The sequence below is a fragment of the Phalaenopsis equestris genome, unplaced genomic scaffold (genome assembly GCF_001263595.1).
Source record: "Phalaenopsis equestris unplaced genomic scaffold, ASM126359v1 Scaffold001269, whole genome shotgun sequence".
NCBI lineage: Eukaryota > Viridiplantae > Streptophyta > Magnoliopsida > Asparagales > Orchidaceae > Phalaenopsis > Phalaenopsis equestris.
Genome location: NW_018165708.1, coordinates 20,429 through 43,242, shown reverse-complemented (window position 1 = coordinate 43,242; position 22,814 = coordinate 20,429). Strand labels below are relative to the sequence as shown.

Below are 22,814 nucleotides of genomic sequence, written 5' to 3'. Positions count from 1 at the left end.
TTCAGAACTAAGTGGGATGGCAGCTCTAATAGAAAGTGCCAATTATAGTTTGCCGGTGTAATGATTCTAGGCAGGTAGAAGATTACAATGTCCTCAGTAATCTTGTGTTAAAATCATTTAGTCCCCGAACACTCAAATAAATAATCATTACCTCATCTAATAGTTAAGAGTCCTGGGTGGGGTTGGTAGTAGTTTCAAACTGATTGGACTAGTTGGGTACCCTTCTGTCAGGTTTATGTCAATTCAAACTTCCAGTGTTCTCTTCATTAAGAGTTCTGAAAGGCCATTTGAAGAAAAAAAATATAATGAAAGAAATGAAACTATGGGTTCCATATTTCCTAACAAAGCAATGGGTTGTCTAGCATTTATGGGCATGATTGGTGGATATAAGGAAATGGCGACTACAATCATGTCATGCTATTTTTTTATTACAGTGAGATATAGTTTTTACAGATGTAGTCTAATCACATGGATCATATGATGATGTGATCGAAGAGCTGATAGTTTTCCCTTGCAGCAAACTCAATATTCTTAATTAAGGACATTGTTTCGACATTTCTTGTATAGTTCAAGCAAAATGTTCATGTATTTACCGTGATTGAGTAGATGTTTTGAAATACCAAATAATTTTAAAAGCTGAGCATAATTACCATCTACAATCATTAATGTGATTTATACATAGATTAAACAGTTAGCCATTATATATAAAGAGATATGTTGTTTCTATCATTTCTGACTAGTGTTAATGAATGATAGTAGGCATAGAACTTATTTGCATTAGGGATTTCATGCTCTTATAACAGTCTAATCAAAACACAAAACCAAAATTATGTTTATGCAAGCCTAAATAGGATTCTAACTTCAATTTGGGGCTGCAGTTAGCCAACATGTAAAAGACTCAAGTGAAGCTTGTATCGACAAATAATAATAGCTAACTTCGTTGCAGATGATTTGTACGCCGTAGCCAAGTTAAGTAAGCACTTAACATTTTCAATTTCATTTATGATCTTCCCTTCTTCCCACAATTCTATTCCCTCAACCCCTCCACCCATCTCACCAAGGACACTGCCATGTGCTTATTACCACAAATTCTCCCTGTTTTTCTGTGAAGGATGACAGATTGTTGCTTTAATCAAGATATTGTTGGCACTTTCTAGCAACTTGATATAAAAGACTAAAAGAAGAAGCAAAGCCAGGTCCTCAAAGATGTTAGCAATCTAAAAATCAGACACTTTTCATATATTTGAACCTGGAGTGGATATTAAACATGTTGTAATTTACCAATACAATGCTTTATCATATAAATGGATATTAAACAAACATTACAATTTTCCCTGCATAGAAATTGTATATGGATGCTCTCTGTTTGAGCGGTTTATACATATCTTGTATATCGTTGACAGAATTTTATTTATGAGGTCTGATAATATATTTTATTTTCATGTAAACTTATTAAATTTTCAAGCAAACGAACCTTGTTAATTTCAAAAGACACAAGTAGATTTGAATGTATAATTTTTTTTATAAGTGATACTCTCATTTGATGCCATACATATCATCTATAACGGAAGTTTCTGTTGATAATTAAGTTGATCATTCAATCTTAAGCATTAATGCTTTGTAGATTCAACTCACCTGATAGGAAAATCATCTACCTAGGATGAAAGGATCAACATCAATTGTATTAGAACCATAGAGAACAAATAATGACTACATTTAAGCTTTCATTTACAATATTTTCCTAGATTTCTGGATATCAGGAATTGATTAAATTTAATTGCCAGGTATTTCATACATTTACTCTTCAACTTCTCATGCGTCACTTCAATGGAAATTACATCATCATAAATACAAAAAATTGTGCATTTTACTAGTTCTATAATTCACAGCAGCCATGGTTAGCCCTGACCCTTGGGTTTCATGGAGTGCATCAAGGTTAAATTGATTATCGTTTTTCATATTGTAGTGGTGCACTGCCTATTGGACCCAATGTGTGATGGCAAAAATAGATGAGAAGATTATCAAACAGTTCATTGTGAAGCAAATAATAGATTTGTAGCAGGCATTTTTCAAAAGAACTATTTTTTAGCATCTCTATTCTTAGAATAGGATGAGTCACAGCTGTCAACACATAAATAGCATAGCTGAGAGATTGTTAAAATTTATATACACTTCCATGAAAATGAAGAATAAAATTACAGTATAAAACAAACATGTAACCATAATGTCTTCAGTAAATTTTTTTTTTGAGACAACTAAAAAGTACAAGAAATCTAAGCAACTCAGAACAGCGACTTTTTCAAATCACAATGATTAAGTACTATATAATATTCAAGTAATGCAAGATGAATCCTTCACGTGAAGGAAAAGCTTCTCTTGTTTGAAAAAAAAGATAATTCACTCTTCCATTTAAAAAAAACAAGAAGGATATATCTAATCGCTGGAAATCAATTCACATTTGTGTTAAACAAAAAGATCAGATCTAATTCCAAAATAAACCATTTTCATTTATCATTAACAGTACATAAGAGGCAAAAACAATAACCTGACAGTGCTCCTCTGACAGAGACTGATTTGAACGAATTATCTGATGGAGATCAGTGTCCATAAGTTCATAAGCAATGTATACATCATTGAATGCCTCCCTTCTTGGTGCTGGTATTATATCTCTGATTGCAACAACCTGCACAAGAAAAAAAAATGATGAGGAAAAAAATTGGTATTTAGTCACCAAGCATTACAAGTGTTTCTAAAGTAGAAAGCCAGGAACAGAATACCAGATAGCAGTCTTCCGTTAAGCTTGAGGAAAAGAAAGTACAATCAATGCAGGGTACCTGACAACTAAGTCCAAGCATATATGCTTACTTAAGGGCCACTTGTTTCTTGTTTAGAGTACTAAAGAGCACCAATGACAAAACTCCAATGAAAAGATCCACGTTAATCAACCTAAATTTTTAACCTGATGGCATCTAATCATAGAAGACATTTGTTCACATGCATCACATTTTAATCGAAGTCATCATCAGGGATATCTCTACAACAATTATCATCTCCTTGAAAATGTCGTCTAACACAGCAAAATTATACTTAAACCACCCTAAAAAATCATGAATAATAAACAGTTAATTTCGTTAAGCCTCATTGTTATTTTGATGAATAAAAATATTATAGTAACTTGAGCTAGCCTCTTGCCTTTAGGATTATGAATTAGGTCCCCTCATGGAAAGATGAAATGTGACATCATTGGAGGAAGACAACTTCCACTAAAATCCTAAGATTTCCCTTCTTTTTTATATTACTATGCTAACAATTTCTTATTTAAGCACAATAATACTTGCAAAACAATATCTACTATGTAGATCGTAAACTTAATTAAATTAAATATTGTATGCAAAGTGAATTAAGTGGGGAAGGGAAACAAGGAATCAAAGAAAATGAGGCGAGATGACGAACAGTCAAACAGAGGGGAGAGTAAGCGAGGGGGTTCACTGCCAACAAATGAGCTCACCCTATAAATCGACGCGAGAGGCTGGAGCTCTCGTGTGTGCGATTAGAGAGCAAAGGACGAAAGAAGGAGAAGGTGTTGTGTATCTTCTTACCCGAAGAAGCGGCGTAGCACGTTGTGCTCGAGGGAAGAAGAGGATCATTGCATTGTTGTGTCGAGCCGCAACATCTCTACCGAACAGGGAGAAGAAAGAGGGAGGCGGCGGCACCAAGCGTTTGCTTTGTTGCGTTGAGTCGCAGTGTCAACAGGGAGAAGGAGCTACGTCAAATCTGAGCATCACATGCCGAAAAGAAGCTAGCCTGTGTGTAAAGGAGGTATCGTGGTCTGTGGGAAAAAATTTGAGTACATAAGACGTACGCAGTGCTGCATGCGATACCCAATTAGAGGAAGACACATCAGCTTCGTCGGCCCCACCTTAAAACAAATAGAACTTTTACCAGGCGTGACCCGTCGACCCGACCGCCATTGTAACCACCATGTAACCCCGTTGTAATTTCCGTTGTCCCCCCTGTAAAGCGCTTGTATACCCTATGTAACCCCGGTGTAATCTCCGTTGTCTCCCCCCTGTAACGCGAGTGTACACTGGATGTAATACCGGTGTAACCTCCGTGCTCACCCCCCTATAACACGGCTGTATACTAAATGTAACCCTGGTGTAACCTCCGCGGTCACGGCCCTAAACTGCGGCCCTAAACTGCGCGTGCACACTGGATGTAACTCCGGTGTAAGTTCCGCGGTAACGCCCCTGTAACGCGCTGTCGGCGCTAAATTATTGTTGTGAAACCAGTGTAACCTCCGCGGTCACTCCCCTGGATGTACATTATATGTAACCCTAGTGTAACCTGAACACTGTACCGCGCGTGTAACCGGAATGTAATGTCCGTGTAAAGTAGTCTCCGCGGAATCGCCATTGCACCTTTTGTGTAACTTCAATGTAACAGCGAGTTACGTGCATGTAACCCGATGGAACTGCGCATGTAACGTTGGTATAACTGCGATGTAACCCTCACGTAACTTCTTATAACCTATTTACCCTAGTAAAAATCAAAAAAATCACATAGTAAGAAATCGTATTCGAAAAAAGGGATTCGCGCCGCTAGAGTTGCTTTATCGTATTCGTTTTCAAGGTTAGGGTTTTTGCTCTTGTGAGGGAAGAGTATAACGGAGGATAAGGAGGAGACTACGAAGACCTTGGAAGAGACCAATGGTGCGGATTTGGGTGAGGGTAACCAGCCGGAATGCGAGCAAGCAACCGTTACGGTGAAGGCGGCCGTAAGCAGTTCAAGAAGAAGAACAGTCATCCAGTTTCTAGGTATTAATTAGATTATTGTGGCTATTTTCATTTAAATGGTGATATTGTGCCCGTGGTTATGAAACACAACAATTATATCACGTCCAAGGTTATATACCACTTTTAATACAGTAAAAATTATTCTATGTTTTGATTATTGTGGCTGTTTTCATTTATTTATTGAAGCTTGTTTAATGGTGTTAAATGAATTTTAAATGAAGTCTTAATGTCGTCAAACGGATATATAGATGATACTAAACTATTCTCTTGTATTGTTGTAGGTTTTTGAACCCAAAAGTAATGAATTGCAGATGTCGTCCATCTGCAGTACGAGAGGTTCTCGATAAGGTCCGACTAAAAATCAATGAAGACACATGAAATAAATTGGAAGCCATGAGTTTGACTCAATTTTTTGAACTCCCTTTGTACCCTCAGGACAATGTTCTGACGATGCACATAATAAATTGTTGGGACGTTGATCGAATAGAATTCAATTTGGGAGGGAAAATTTGTTTCTGATGAAGTTGCATTACTGCTAGGCATGCCCAATAGAGGGTTTCCTGCATGTTGGACCAATGTTTCGCCTGATACAATGGATGCAAGACAAATAAAGACTGCCCTACTCAACTTTTCACCTGGGGAGTCACCTCACAACCTTTTGCAATTAATAATCAAGTTTTTAATTTCAAATTTGATTTATCCTTCAAGCAACATTAGAGTTTTGAAAGAATTGTCCTGTATTTGCGAGAATGTAGATACTTTTGCAGTGTATAATTGGTCAGCAACATTATATGGATTTCTACATATGCAACTTAATGTTGTGTCACTAAAATTAAAAAAGATCAATGGTTCTGTATTTCTTCTATCGGTTTATGATCTACCAATAAATTTTAAAAGTTTCTTTAATCAATTTTAAAATAATTCATCATGTTTAACGCAGATCTGGTTTTATGAGCACACTTCCTTGGTCCTTCCAGCATTGCCTCAGGCTAGACCAAGAATGCTGAGGTGGTCAAATGTGAGGTGAAATACTGTGAAGATTCAGCTAGCCTCTGAGAGGCTTAGGTCTGCCGAGGTCAGCAATTTAGTTTTTTATTCCATAGAATTTGTTATATTCACGTGATACTTTCATTAATTTTAATTTTATGTAATGTCTTGCAGGTCTTTGATTATTTTTTTAAAATTAAAGATAGTGAGCATCGTCTACTTGGCTCTCCATTTCAAGAATCATCCAGTCTTGAGCAACATCTCCCACAAAAGGACGTTCTATCCCAACCACAGTCGCCCGCATTCATTGATATTGTTGATGTTATAATTCCTTATCATATCAGTCCTCCACCACATGATAAGTATCAACATACTACATCTAGCATTGAATTTGAAGAAATTCATGAATAACTCAAAAATCATAAATTATTCTTGGAATTTCAAATCTCAGTTCATAATCGTCTTATAAAGCTGGAAAATATAATGACAGATTTAAAATCTGAAGTTAAAGAAATAAATAAAATACTAAAACAACCTGTTGGGACATTACCCACTAAATGGGTGAAAGAGTCCCCGCTAGGGAGCCTAATTCATAGAATTAAGGCAACATAGGGCAGAAGAAAAAAGACTCTCAGTTCTCCATTTATGGTATTTGAACAGAAGAAGAGACAAAAACCAACTCAGGAAGCGGCTGAAGAGCCTGAAGAGGTTGAAGCCTTGCACCTAAGCATTATCCTTAAAAGTTCTTCCTTATTAATTTAATTAACAAAATTTCTTATTTAATAGATTGATATTGTACGTACATGAAAAGTAAATAAAGTCGATCAGCAAGCCATAACTGGTGACATTACTTTTGATCATACAACTGTACATACTAAGGTAGCTGATGAAGTTCTCCAAACACCATCTGTAGATAAACATGACGATCAAGAACAAGATGACATGCATTATGTTGATGAAGACTACCTTGATAAGGTATATAACACTTCCTTGAAGTGTTCAAACGGAATGCTTAAATATTTCCATCTTATAATGTTTGTGTTTTGCTTATAGGTATGTTCAGCCCCACTTGCAGTCGATTTTCCTGCTAGAGAATAAATTCTAGATTATATACGGGAAGCAATCGATATTTGTTGTAACAAATTCACTGACATGTAAGTATAAAATTTTAATTACTGATTATCTTTTACTTTTCTAATTATTTTTTATCTTACTTAAAAATTTGAAATGCATGGGTGACTTAATAATTGATATGGGACATGTATCGTTAACCCGACATTATCTTGATGAATTACTCATCAACGGGTGGTTAGCAAACGAACATGTCGCTTGTTTCGCTATGTCGATTGTTTCGCTATGTTAATGGAGCAGAGCAATAATCCAGAACTATAACTATACAGATCTTACCTATATGTGTCTTCATGTCACTGGGTAAATTTTGAAATTCATGTGTCGTAATCGTACAGCCAAATATTTCTTTAATTAATAATTATTTTTATGTCATATATATCCTTCTCTGCAGCTGTACAAGGTATGGAACGTAAAAGGCTTTGTGGAGCACATTACGAAGCGGACCACTAAGAATGTGGAGTTAATTTTGCTACCAATAATCAATAATCAACATTGGACACTGCTTGTTCGATCAATTAAGGATCTCAAATGGAGGTTATACGATTCATTGCCCAACATTATGTATTTGCATATAACTAATGTCATTGTAAGTATGCTATCTTTGTTAGTTATATGTTTCTTATGATCTTGTTCATTTATTTCTAAATATAACTATGCAGATTAAACATTTTCTGAGCGATGTGGGGGAAGCATTTGAAGTTGATCTTAGTAAATGACAAGTTGTAATGCCTAGAGGCATTCCAGTGCAAAGCAACAGTACCGACTGTGGTGTGTTCGTTTGTAAATATATGGAAATAATTGTCGGAAACAATTGTACAAAAGAGTAAATTTGAGTGGAAAGAATATTTGGGCTGACAGACATTCATGCATTAATTTGAGCAGAAATAGGCTACGAGATCGCTAAATTTGCATTGTCACAATGATTCATTTATTTTTCACCTTATAACAAATGTTGCAGTTGAGCTGGATGGAGCCAAAGGGGTGGATGCTGCAGTTCAGTTGGATGGATTACACATGCTGCTCAACTGCAGCATCCACCAGCTCAACTATAGCATCCACCCTTTTGGCTCCATTCAACTCAACTGCAACATTTGTTATGAGGTGAAAAATAGATGGATCATTGTGACAATGCAAATTTAGCGATCTCGTTGTTTATTTCTGTTCAAAATAATGACATGAATATCTGTCAGTCCAAATATTTTTTCCACTCAAATTTACTTTTTTGTACAATTATTTCCATATATTTACATACGAAAACACCACAGTCAAAACTGTTGCTTTGCACTGGAATGCCTCTAGACATTACAACTTGTCATTTACTAAGATCAACTTCACATGATTCCCCCACATCGCTTAGAAAATGTTTAATCTGCACAGTTATATTTAGAAATGAATGAACAATACCGTAGGAAACATATAACTAATAAATATTGCATACTTACAACGGCATCAGTTATATGCAAATGCATTCTATTGGGCAATGAATCGTATAATCTCCATTTGAGATCCTTAATTGATCCAACAAGCAGTGTCCAATTCTGATTATTGATTATTGGTAGCAAAATTAACTTCACATTCTTAGTGGTCTGTTTCGTAATGTGCTCCACCAAGTCTTTTACGTTCCCTATCTTGTACAGCTGCAGAGAATGCTATATATAACAAAAAATAATTAGTAATTAAAAAAATATTTGGTTGTACGATTATGACACATGAATTTCAAAATTTGTTCAGTGGCATGAAGACACATATAGGTAAGATCTGTATAGTTCTGGATTATTGCTCCTCTTATGCTCCATTAACATAGCGAAACAATCGACATGTTCATTTTCTAACCACCCGTTGATGAGTAATTCATCAAGATACGTCGGATAACGTTGGGTTAACGATACATGTCTCATATCAATTATTAAGTCACCCCTACATCTCAAATTTTTAATTAAGATCAGAAATAATTAAAAAAGTAAAAGATGATCAGTAATTAAAATTTTATACTTACATGTCAGTGAATTTGTTACAACAAATATCGATTGTTTCCCGTATATAATCTAGAATTTATTCTCTAGCAGGAAAATCGACTGCAAGTGGGGCTGAACATACCTATAAGCAAAACACAAACATTGTAAGATGGAAATATTTAAGCATTCCGTTTGAACACTTCAAGGAAGTGTTATATACCTTATCAAGGTAGTCTTCATCAACATAATGCATGTCATCTTGTTCCTGATCGTCATGTTTATATACAGATGGTGTTTGGAGAACTTCGTCAGCTACCTTAACATGTACAGTTGTATGATCAGAAGTAATGTCACCAGTTATGACTTGCTGATCGACTTTATTTACTTCCCCTGTACGTACAATATCAATATGCTAAATAAGAAATATTGTTAGTTAAATTAATAAGGAAGAACTTTTAAGGATAATGCTTAGGTGCAAGGCTTCAGCCTCTTCACGCTCTTCAGCCGCTTCTTGAGTTGGTTTTTGTCTCTTCTTCCGTTCAAATATCATAGATGGAGAACTGAGACTCTTTTTTCTTCTGTCATGTCTCGCCTTAATTCTATGAATTAGGCTCTCTAGCGGGGACTCTTTCATTCATTTAGTGGGTAATGTCCCAACGGGTTGTTTTAGTGCTTTATTTATTTCTTTAACTTCAGATTTTAAATCTGTCATTGTATTTTCCAGCTTTGTAAGACGATTATATTTGTAAGACGATTATAAACTGAGATTTGAAATTCCAAGAATAGTTTATGATGATCTTTGAGTAATTCATGAATTTCTTCAAATCTAATGCTAGAGGTAGTATGTTGATACTTATCATCATATGGTGGAGGACTGGTATGATAAGGAACTATAGCATCAACAATATCAATGAATGCGGGCGACTGTGATTGGGATAGAACGTCTATTTGTGGGAGATATTGCTCAGGACTGGATGGTTCTTGAAATGAAGAGTCAAGTAGATGATGTTCGCTATCTTTAATTTCAAGAAAATAATCAAAAACCTGCAAGACATTACATAGAATCAAAATCAATGAAAGTATCACGTGAACATAACAAATTTTATGGAATAAAGAACTAAATTGCTGACATCGGCAGACCTAAGCCTCTCAAAGGCTAGCTGATTCTTCACAGTATTTCACCTCACATTTGACCACCTCAGCATTCTTGGTCTAACCTGAGGCAATGCTAGAAGGACCAAGGAAGTGTGCTCATAAAATCAGGAAAATAATCAAAAACCTGCAAGACATTACATAGAATCAAAATCAATGAAAGTATCACGTGAACATAACAAATTTTATGGAATAAAGAACTAAATTGCTGACATCGGCAGACCTAAGCCTCTCAAAGGCTAGCTGAATCTTCACAGTATTTCACCTCACATTTGACCACCTCAGCATTCTTGGTCTAACCTGAGGCAATGCTCGAAGGACCAAGGAAGTGTGCTCATAAAATCAGATCTGCGTTAAACATGATGAATTATTTTAAAATTGATTAAAGGATCTTTCAAAATTTATTGGTATATCACAAACCGATAGAAGAAATACAATACTATTGATGTAACTCAGTGGCTGATCCTTTATAATTTTAGTGACACAAACATTAAGTTGCATCTGTAGAAATTCACATAATGTTGTTGGCCAATTGTACGCTACAAAAGTATCTACATTCTCGCAAATAGAAAATAATTTTTTCGAAACTCTAAAGTTGCTTAAAAGAAAAAGCAAATTTGAAATTAAAAACTGGATTTTTAATTGCAAAAGGTTGTGAGATGATTCCTCAGGTGAAAAGTTGAGTAGGGTAGTCTTTATTTGTCTTGTATCAATTGTATCAGGCGAAGCATTGGTCCAGCATACAGAAAATCCTCTATTGGGCATGTCTAGCAGTAATGCAACTTCATCAGAAACAAATTTAACCCCTTTCCCTCCCAAACTGAATGTCATTCAATCAACGTCCCAACAATTTATTATGTGCATCGTCAGAATATTGTCCTAAGGATACAGAGGGAGCTCAAAAAATTGAGTCAAACTCATGACTTCCAATTTATTTCATGTCTTCATCGACTTTTGGTCGGACCTTATCGAGAACCTCTCGTGTTGTAGATGGACGATATCTGCAATTCAATACTTTTGGGTTCAAAAACCTACAACTATACAGGAAAATAGTTTAATATCATCTATATATCTGTTTGGCGACATTAGGGTTTTATTTAAAATTCATTTAACACCATTAAACAAGTTTCGATAAATAAATGAAAACAACCACAATAATCAAAACATAAAATAAATTTTAATGTATTAAAAGTGATATATAACTTTGGACGCGATATCAGTTGTGCTTCATAACCACGGACACGATATCACCATTTAAATGAAAATAGCCACAATAATCTAATTAATACCTAGAAACAGGATGATTGTCATTCTTCTTAGACTGCTTACGGCCGCCTTCACCGTAACGGTTGCTTGCTCGCATTCCGGCTGGTTACCCTCACCCAAATCCGCACCATTGGTCTCTTCCAAGGTCTTCGTAGTCTCCTCATTACCCTCCATTATACTCTTCCCTCACAATAGCAAAAACCCTAAACTTGAAAACGAATACGATGAAGGAACTCTAGCAGCGCGAATCCCTTTTTTCGAATAAGATTTCTTACTGCGTGATTTTTTTAATTTTTACTAGGGTAAATAGGTTATAAGAAGTTGAGGGTTACATCGCAGTTATACCAACGTTACATGCGCAGTTTCATCGGGTTACATGCACATAACTCGCTGTTACATTGAAGTTACACGAAGGGTACAATGGCGATTCCGCGGAGACGACGTTATACAGACATTACATTCCGGTTACACGCGCGGTACAGTCTCCAGGTTACACCGGGGTTGCATATAATGTACATCCAGTGTATATCCAGGGGAGTGACCGCGGAGGTTACACCGGTTTTACAACAAGAGTACATGCGCGTTACAGGGGCGTTACCGCAGAACTTACACCGGGGTTACATCCCACGTACACGTGCAGTTTAGGGCCGTGACTGCGGAGGTTACACCAGGGTTACATTTAGTATACAACCGCGTTACAGGGGGTGAGCGCGGAGGTTACATCGGTATTACATCCAGTGTACACGCGCGTTACAGGGGGGTGACAGCGGAGATTACACTGGGGTTACATAGGGTTTACAAGCACTTTACAGGGGGGTGACAGCGGAGATTACAACGGGGTTACATAGAGGTTAAAATGGCGGTCGGGTCAACGGGTCACACGCGGTAAAAATTCTATTTGTTTTAAGGTGGGGCTGGTGAAGCTGATGTGTCTTTCTCTAATTGGTATTGCACGCAGCGCTGCGTACGTCTTATGTACGCAATTTTTTTCCTGGTGTGTGCATGGGTATGTTATAATAAGGTTTTTTAAATTGATTTAATAATATATATGTATATATAAACACACACACACACATATATACATATATATATATATATATACAGACGTCATAAAATACTATGGAAGTTAGATATCAGATTATACACTAACAAAAATCGCCTAATTTTAAAGTAGAAGAACAGCAAAAAGCATGATTTATGTAGGTGAGACTGAAATATTCATAAAGAAAATGATATCAAATTAATGTCAACTCAAATTCGGTACAATAATTTAGTTCTCTGATCTACTTTGAGATATTTAAGAAACAAACTTAAAGCTGATAGGAAACTTTTTCACAACCCCACAAATAAAAGCAATACAACACTCTCTTAAAGATGATAAGAAAATTAATATATATATATATATATATATATATATATATAATAGAGAAAAAATAAGATTATATAAAGTAAAATAATGAAATTTTTTAGCAAATTAAAGTAATTTAAATTATTTTTGTAATAACATAATCAATAAAATTAAATTTAATATGAATATCATATTTATTTTGAGGTTCTCCATTTTAGAAGAATCGACCTCAAGACAAATCAAATAACAAATTAATCAACATCGATATAAGTACTCATATTTTAATCTATGATAATATTTTGGTTGTTCTCCATAATTTTGCATTAATAGATAGTTGTACGAGTTTTATTTTGATTTATATATTCTTTTCTTTATTGGTCACATTGTTAGGAATTCTTGTAGCTACTTAATATCATGTATTGATGCATGTTTTATATAGTATATTGAATTGAATCTAATGAACACATGATGATATGTTTATATTGATTGTTTGTATGTCAGTACTGATTATAATGGAACCGCCCTTTTATGGTACTAATAGAAGCACGCTAAGGTACCCGAGCACGTAAATAAAAAAGAATATTAATATTGAAGTACCTTAAATGGTATAATTTTTAGACAGTTTTCCTGTGACGGTTGCACAGATTTAGAAAGATATTGGTATAATATTTGATAAAATAAGATTCATTGAATAACATCTCAAGTGTTTATAATGATTTATTAAAAGCTCAACTTACAAACATATTTTTTTCTTGTATTATTGTAGTTTAGAAGTATGAGTATTCACTGGTTTGTTAAGCTTATTTCTATTTTAAATGAACTTTTCAGGTTAATTAAGTGATTTAAAAGATAAGCGAAAAAAGAAAATGTTTACAGAAACGCATACAACCACTAACGAGGTAAATTTAAATATATTTTTTTAATTTAATTTATTTAATGGCTTTCATTTGTTAAATAATAAATGAATATAAAAAATTTAATTCACATCGTCTGTTCCCGTCTTAATTATTCGAAGCCCCAGATAAAGTCGTGACAAAAGTGATACCAGAGCCAAGATTTAAGATTAATTAATGTAATCTTTATGAAAGAGTCAATATAGCAATTATAAGAAAATTTTAATAATAATCAAAATTAAAAAAAACAAGTTAACTCAAATTAATAATCATCTTCATTCAGACATAATGATACACCTGAAATCATGGGAGAAAGGAGTTTGGTAGAAGATTTATTGCTAGCTAAGGTTGACCTACTTAATGAGACATGACTTGTGGTCCGTTTTTAAATTTCAAGGATGAAATTTTCATAGGTAGGGGAGATTGTTGCATCTGGTTCAGTTACTTGGAGAAAGGGAAAAGGAGGAATTGAAGAAGATGAGGCGAGAAGTCGGGCAGCCGAACAAAGTGGGGGAAACTAAGAGGTTGAAAGGCAGAATACAAGCTCGCCCTATAAATCGATGCGAGAGGTGGGAGCACTCGTGTGTGCAAGTAGAGAGTAGAGGAAGTAAGAAGGAGAAGTTGTGTGTCTTCTTACCCGAAGAAGCGACACAACAGCCTTGTGCGTAGAGCTCAAGGGAAGAGGATCATAGCATTGTTATGTCGAACTGTGACGTCTCTGTCGAGCAGAGAGGAGGAAGAGGGTGGCGGCAAAGCCAAGTAATTTCTTTGTCGCATTGTGCCGCAGCTTCGACAAAGGGGAGCTATGTCAGATCGTGCAAGGGAGCAAGCCGGGAATCACACGTCGAGGAGAAGCTCGCCCATGCGAAGAGGAGGCGGAATCGTGGTCTACGCGTGTTGAAGGCTTTACGGAGGTATGTTATAATAAGATTTACTAAAATGATTTAATAATATAATTAATAATAATAATGCGCGCGCGCAAACACACAGACACATATATATATATTGAACAGAAAATAAATAGAATTATATAAAGTAAAATAATGAAAATTTTTAACTAATTAAACTAATTTAAATTATTTTTGTAATGACATAATCAATAAAATTAAATTTTAATATGAATACCATAATGATTTTGAGGTGTTCTATTTTAGAAGAGTCGACGTCCTAGCAAATCAAATAGCAGATTAATTGACATAGAGGTGAATACTCATATTTTTAATCTATTGTAATATTTTGGTTGTTCTCAAGTATTTTACAATAGTAGATACTTGTACAAGCTTTGTTTTTATTTATATTTTCTTTTCTTTATTGGTTACATTGTTAGAAATTTTCGTAAGTACTTAATATCATACATTGATGTATGTTATATATAGTATATTGAATTGAATGCAATGAGCACATGAATGTTACGTTTATATTGACTGTTTGCATGTGCAGGACTGACTATGATGGAGTCATCCCATTATGGTACTAGCGGGGGAACGCTAAAATATCCGTGCACATATATTGAAAAGGATATTGATATTGAAGCACCATAAGTGGTACAAAATTTAGATGATACCCACATAATGGTTGTACATATATGGAATAATATTGGTATGATGTTGATATAGTAATATTTATTCAATGGCATCTCAAATGTTTATATTGATTTATTAAAAGTTTACTGGCATGCATATTATTTTTCTTTTTTCTTATATTACTGTAATTTAGAAGTATGAATATTTACTAGTTTGTTTAGTTCATTGTTATTTTAAACTAACTTTTTAGGTTAATTAAGTGATTTAAAAAATGAGCGAAAGAAAGAAAAATATTTATAGAAGATGTATACAACCAATAACGAGATAAATTTAAATATATTTCTTTAATTTAATTTGTTTGGTGACTCTTTTAATTATTAAATAGTAAATGAATATAGAAAATTTAATTCATATCGTTCGACCGGTTGTTCCCGTCCTGGTTAATTTCAAGCTCCAAGCCGGATCGTGACAACATAGGACCACAAAGGTGCTTTATTAAGCTCAACTGAGACTTGAAACATCAAAACAAGTGAAATGGCCTAAAGTAGGTGGTTGGTAAAGTTTTGGTATGTTCATGAAATTGGTCAACCAATTCAATTAAAGACAAAACAAACTACTAGACGGCCAAGCTCAAGTGAACTTAGTCAATGTTCTCAAGTTAAGGTTGTTTGACCAACTTCAAGTCCACAAATTTGTGAACTTGGTTAACTTGCAGTCTAGGGGAACTAAGTCGTGCTCAAGGCTAGTCAAGTTCATGAATTTGGATGCAAACTTGAGCATGGAGAATTAGGTGAAGTGCAAAACTAGCCAAGTTCGTGAACATAAAGTTGGTAAACTTAGTTTGTCAATGATCGTTTTTCACCTAATTTATTGATCCTTTATACCATCAAGCAATCTCTTTTTCAATCATGGTACGCCTCCAGCATCTCATAGAAAGACCAAAAAAAAAACATTTTCCTTGTGACAACAAGAATTATGATTCAACAACGAGTTGCATTGTTATAAAGTTAAATAATTTGTATCAAAACTCATCCCAGTCACTCTCCCAATAATTTGGATGCATCCTGTATGTCCTTTCATGATTATAAAGACTCCCCTTGTTGAAGGGATTCTAGCTTATAACACCTTCTGAAAAATTCTAAGCTCTCAACTCCTCTCCAACTTCTTTCTCTCAAATTCTATGTTTATCCATTCAATCTTTTACTAACAAACCACCTCGTGGTGATCAATTGACGACCCTAGCTACATTTTGAAGCTAAATTTTTTATTTGAGATTTATCCTTTTTTTATCCTTTAACATAGATAATAGTTTCAATGTGTTTCACCATTTCCTGTCATTCAAAGTTATTTGACTTGCCAAGTCATAGAATGTGTAGAAAGCATCTAATTGTAAAATTTTCTTTTTTTCACACCTCCTAGTGAGACCATATAGCATCCACAAAAAGCAAGATTGATCTAAATTGCTAGCTCTTTTGGGTAAATAAAGTTCCCTATTATACAGCCCTACAAATTGCTAGTTTGATCAATTCTCCGATCACAAGTTTATGGAAAGGGATAATGAATGCTAACACAAGTGAATGCTAAGGTAACACAGGTTCAGCTGCAAAGCTATGAATAAAAGCTTGGTTACCCATAGTGAAATGAGGAGTGGCCTGAGACAATAATATGGGTTGAGAAAAACATAAGAGTAAAGAATAGCATGGCATAAAAAGTGAAATAACAAAATGAGTTCCTAATATACTTGTAGAAGTCCTTACCCATTGGCATAAATTTCTAAGTTGATGAGTGGTTGCTCATATACTAATGCAATGGACTTAATTTGGGCCCATAGAACTCCACCCTGTTAACAACTAATGTTATACTCGATAGTTTAACTTGGATCAAGCGTTCAATCTAGATTCTGGCTCCCATGGGTCATGGTGGCTTGACTACTTCTACTAAGGTCAACAACATTCAGGAGCAGATGATTCTCTAGAGACTCCACATCATTGAGTAGGCATCTGGTGCATAATACATGATGGTGTTGAAAAACTTTAATTTGAAAGAGAGTGATGGTTCATACAAAGGAGTTCATGTGAGGGGAAGATTGTTGAAATATATAAGATAGTGGGGAATACTTTCACTTCGTAAGTGAAAAATAAGTTTTCAATATATATTTATAGCAATCCCTACCCATTAACTTATATTTCTTCTTGACGGTTCAATATTTACAAGGTATTGGATTCAATTTATGGCCCTAGTGTTCCCAATCCTTAACAATGTGCTGTATTAGTAAATGTACATGATAATATGTTAATCCTTTCAAAGTTATGAATGCTATACAAGAAAAGGTAAATTAGTGATCATGTTTAAATAAAAAAAAAATCAAGATGGATACAAAAAGCAGCTATAATACATATTGTAGGGCCGTGGTTTTGGAATTAACCCATTATTTCTCACATCATAAACTAGATTCGAAAGAATAACCTTAAATAAAAAAAAAGTTAATAAAGGAAAGCACTTTCAGAATATTCAACAAAATCAGAAATCAAGAGTGTACAACAAACTAACCAAAACAGACTATATTTCCATTGTTTTCCTATATTGTCGGTTTAGTAGAGAAAAACATAGCATGGCTTGGTAAAATCATATTTAAATAGTTGTTAGAAGTGTTGTCTAGTTCAATGTTAGTTAAAATACGTGTTGATAGAATGACCAAATTTGATTTATTATGAATTTCATTTCATGATAATATAATATCATAATCTTAATTGATCTACAGCTAAAAAATTTTAAAAAACATACCACACGATTGTTATGTATTTACATATATAATGCCTAAACTTTCAAATTTAGATGCATACTACTCCAATTTTTTAACATCACGTCAAAAATACCACCATCACAACCTTTTAAAAAGTAAAATACACATTTTCATGAATAGATTTATGACACCAAGGTATTAAAAGTGTAAATATCAAATTCTGGATGTTAGATATGTAAATATATATAACTTATGTGGGGAATATCCAAGTAAATTTCTCAAAAAATTAATATAAGCGCTTTTGACGTAGGCTACCTAATTTAGGGTGTTTTGTTTTGGTTTTCCAAACTGGATTCTAAACCGAACAAGCTTATTTTATTGTTTGATTCGTGCGGTTTGCCTGGGCGTTTCAAACTGCGGAGCGAGCCCTTTTATTATTCACAACCACGAATCAATAGTTGTGTCCCGCATTCGCAATTACGAAAAGACTGTCCCTGCCCTCGCGAGCCCTAACCGACTGCAAGGAGAAAGCCCGCAGCCCCTCCTCCATTTGCGATCGCTGCTCTCTCCTCCATTCACTTTGCCCTCTCTGCCTCCGCGTGAAGGACCGCAGCGAGCCCCCCTCCATTTGTGTTGTCATTTGGTATTTTGAAACCAGCACATCATTGTCCTTGTTTTCTAGCATTAGGATTCAAAAAGATTTCAAGAATAATCTTCACATAGCCATCCATCAAAATTTCAAGAAATGGGTTGCGGGGGCTGGAAATGCAACCCTCTCTCTCTTTATCTCACTCATATGTGGGAGAGAAGCAAGCGAAGATTTGGAAGAGAAGAGAGTGATAAGACTATAAGAGTGAGATAAAGAGAGAGAGGAAGATACAATGAGAGAGAGAAGGGATGAAGAGAGAGAGAGATATAGGAAAAGAGGAAAAGAGAGTGAGAAATAATGAGAGTGGGCAAAATGTGGGAGAGAGTAATCTTCCTATGTGGTTTAAACCTTGGATTTAAGGAAAAATGGGATATAAAGATGCAAATTTTACTGCTTTAAAAGATTTTTGTTAATTTCTGCTCAAATCATGTTTTAAAGTATCTCACCATTTTTACTAAGGCTTGTTTCGGCTTTTAGAATCGGCGTTTTATAAAAAACGTGATTTTTGTGCGTTTGGGGTCCGTTTCTTCGTCCAGGTTTTTAACCGCATCCTAAAAATATTGCTTTCGTGACCGCAAGCCAACGCCTACATCCCGCGGTTCGCGAATAAACAGCGATGGTTTTTTTCCTTACCCTCACTTTCATTCTTCTTCTAGCCCTACTTCGCCCCGGAGGGATCCAAAGCCCCTTTTGCCCTTGCATTCATTCGTCGACATTGGTATGTTTCTTTAGCTTGCCTCCTCGCTTTTCTCTCGCAATCCATGTCTCGATTAAAGGTAGGAAGACCTTCTATAATGATCGTGAACTATCCTATTATAAGGAGGAAAAAATGTTGGATGTACATATTTTGGGTTTATATCATGTCCTGCCCTTTTTTATGTGCTCAATTCGTTGGTGAGGAGAAGAATCGTGACTTTTTGCCTTCTCTATATTTTATTTTTTCATTTGATACCATCAGATCTATGAAAGTGATTGCATATGGTTGAGAATTTGCATTTATTGTCAAACGGATCTTCTTTATTTTGAGTTCTAACACACCAAAAATTTTTTCTTTTTTTAGTTTTTTTGTCATTACGTTACTTGAGCTCAATATTTTGGTTAATAACAATGGAAGCATTGTTTTTTGGATGGGTTCTAGACCTGATTCGAATATTAAAGAGAGTGGTCTATGACAGCGGAAGCACTTTGTTTGGATGTTTTAACAAATGGTTTATCCTCAAAATGGTTTATTGATGTATTATAAATATTTTTCTCTTTATGTTCTCCAATTGAGGGCATTTAACATACCACATGTTTCATATTTATTTACATATTTAGCACATGAAAATCCGAGCAATAAATGCGAATATGAAAGTTTAAGGGTTTATGGTTGAATGCCTAAGGCTTGTTTGTTGTGCATGTAATTTCTCATTTTATTATATAACCGTGGAAGCAATTTGGGGGGATTTTGGGAAAAATGAAAGAAGTCTTCAACTTCAAGATGGGGGTTTCTTTATGGACAGTCAATGTTAAATATTATCATACTTTTGGTTTGCTGCATGAATAGTGATGGTGGTCTTTTAGAAGATGTCGAAGAATTGATTCTTATGCACGACAATATGAATATTTAGGTGTTCCATATGTAAAAGCATAAAAATTTTATGGTGAAGATGTTTATTTTGTAGTTATGTCACTTGCAAATTCAATGCAGTTGGCTTTTCATAAATTTGCTTACCAATTCTCAAATCTCTAGATAATTATGCAATGTTTATCATATTTTAGTGCATAGAATATTCTACTATCTATCATATAACTATTGAACTTATAGATACAAGAACAAATAGGTAACACATGGGGCAGCACGTCATCCACTATTTGAGAAAAAGAATCAAAATGATTTTTTTGACATATGCTTGCGTGAAATTGAGTTAGGAAATAGACCCACAATCTATTTTAGCAAAGAAGGTTCACAAAATATTACAATTTCAAGAAAGAACAAGCAGATTTTATTACTGAACACAGTTAAAGAACAAGTGGGATCAGTTAAAAAAAATTAAAAATTTTCGAAAGAGCTCAAAAGAGAATCTATCCAACTTGATTGGGATCCCATTAAGAACTCCATTGATGCAGTACCTAATCTATCACAATCTCTTAGTAGTATGTTATTGTTGGAAGATATAATTTGATGATTTCTTATGGTTCAGTTATAGTTCACCTTAATTTGTCCTTTGATGTTGTGAGTAAAAAAAACTGTATAGATTGTTATTGGATTTATTTCACGGAAAGCACTTTCGAAACTATGTTTTTCAAACAGTAAGTTGAACTGTATTTATGTACTTTAGGGGTATTACAGTTATTATGTCAACAGACAGCACTTTCAAAACTATATTTTTCAAACAGATCCAACTATTTATGAAACATCAGCTTCTGAACAACAGGTTTTCAACGGTAGCTTTAGAAACAAACTTTTCTACAGTCACAGCTAAAACAAACGCATCCTAAATAGATTTTAGTAAATTCTGTAAATTCAATTTTTTAAAATCCAAAGGACATTAAAATGACTGTGTTATCTACATAATATACACTGAGGGAGTCATTAGTCCACAGACAGCACTTTCATAATTGTGTTTTTCAAATAGACTATTTTTATTAAACACCAACTTTTGAACAATAGATTTTCAATAGCAACTTTTGAATTGAAATTTTGTACAGACACAACCGAAACAAAAGCAACCTTAAACTTCCAAAAAAATTTACTAGTAACTTTTGCAGAACTAGACTTCTGACCGCTATTACAAAAAACATCATAAAACTATTTTTGTTGTTTATATAGAAGAAGCTAGCATACGGCTATACAAAATGGAGCCAGAATCTAATAGCTTCATGCAAATAAACCCATAACGTTAGATATTCTTTAAGACAGCACATTGTAATAATAAACAAATCGAAAAGAGAGGAGCTCACTGACATTTTCATGATCCATATGACGAAGCAGCTTAATCTCCCGCAGCGTCCTCTTCGCATCTATCTTATTATCAAAAGCATTGGCAATCTTCTTGATAGCCACCTGCTCCCCCGTCTCAGAATTGAACGCCGAGCTGAATGAGCAACACAGTTGAGCCAACTTCTTTAGTTCTAGAAACCGAAAGTACATGCACAAACCCTCTACCCAATCCCACAGCTCAACGCCCAAAAACAAATCTAAACTCAACACAAAAGATAAAATTTAGAGAAATCGTACCATACGATTCCGTAAGCGCCCTTCCCGATGGGCATAATAGGCGGCTTGTACTTAGAAGTGACCTCGAAGACGTTCCCGAATATATTGTACTGTATGAATCGTCCGCCATGGCTTAGAGTGGCCTGTATGCTCTCGAGGCCCGGCGGCTGCGTCACAGCAGCCTGCTGACGCGGTTGACCGGCCTCCGACATGTCCGTGTCTGCCGGCTGAGCTGTTGGGTCCATTTCCCTCTCTCTGCCCCAAAAGATACAAACCCTAGAGACGAAGGTCGCAGGAGCTAAGAAAGCATCCCCTTTTCTTCCTACAGCGCCTAATTAGAACTTCGCGGTTAGAAGAGGAGAAAGAAGCTTAAGGACTAATTAATGGCGAATCTATATACAGGTGGGAGTGAGTTTCATATGCTAAGAGACGGTGGCAATGAAATAACCGATGGATGGAGAAATCCTGTACAATTGGTCTAACTAGAGAGGCGACGCGGAGAATCGTGCACAAGCGATTGTGGCTTATTAGGGGTAAATATGCTGGGTGGGCTGTTTTGACTAGTAGAGAACAAGTCCAATCCAATAGTTTAAGCCTCGTTTGCTTTAACTATGATGGGAAAATTTTTATATCTGGACTCCACGTGCGGACTCCTGACCCAAATTATTTTAACGGCTAGTGTGTATAATATATATATATATATATATTATATAATTTAGAATTTAATTAATAGTTTATACAGTATGGGTACTATGCAAATATATGTATCGTTTCAAGTAGTATATAATTTTTTAAAAGAACTTCAGTATCGTTCCCACAGAGAAAGTTAAACTCCTTTTATCCCAAAACTTCTTTTATAGACTTAGTAAAACTTAACTTAAACTCTATAAAATATGGTAGGAAGTTTAGGTGTAAAACAAAGCTATTAAATTCAATTTCAAAGCTCAAAGAAAATGCAGTGATTCTAAACTAGTTTTATGAAGAAAAGTTCAAATTATGTAAAAGTTCTTTTCCCTTGCAAAGAGATTATAATCAGTGTAGAATCAAATGTTTAAAAGCTAAAATGTAGTTTTGTGTCGAAGAGGAACATACATATTTTTTATCATCTTTCGGGTGCATAAAGAACGTTGGCTAACCTAAAGTAAGTTCTTAAATCGTAAGTTATGCTATTT

At 34.9% G+C, this 22,814-nt stretch overlaps 1 protein-coding gene across 1 annotated transcript in view; it reads right to left on the bottom strand.

Annotated features, from left to right (window-relative positions):
- Positions 1 to 22,125, bottom strand: part of LOC110033728 (mitogen-activated protein kinase 1-like) — a 47,815-nt gene extending 25,690 nt beyond the window's left edge. Inside the window, exons 1-3 of the mRNA XM_020737788.1 lie at positions 21,664 to 22,125; positions 21,391 to 21,520; positions 2,546 to 2,683 (exon numbers count right to left, since the gene is read on the bottom strand). Of these exons, the coding sequence (XP_020593447.1) occupies positions 2,546 to 2,683; positions 21,391 to 21,520; positions 21,664 to 21,887 (492 nt within the window). The 5' untranslated portion in view covers positions 21,888 to 22,125. The remainder of the gene's footprint in view (positions 1 to 2,545; positions 2,684 to 21,390; positions 21,521 to 21,663) is intronic.
- Between the last annotated feature and the right edge of the window lie 689 nt (positions 22,126 to 22,814).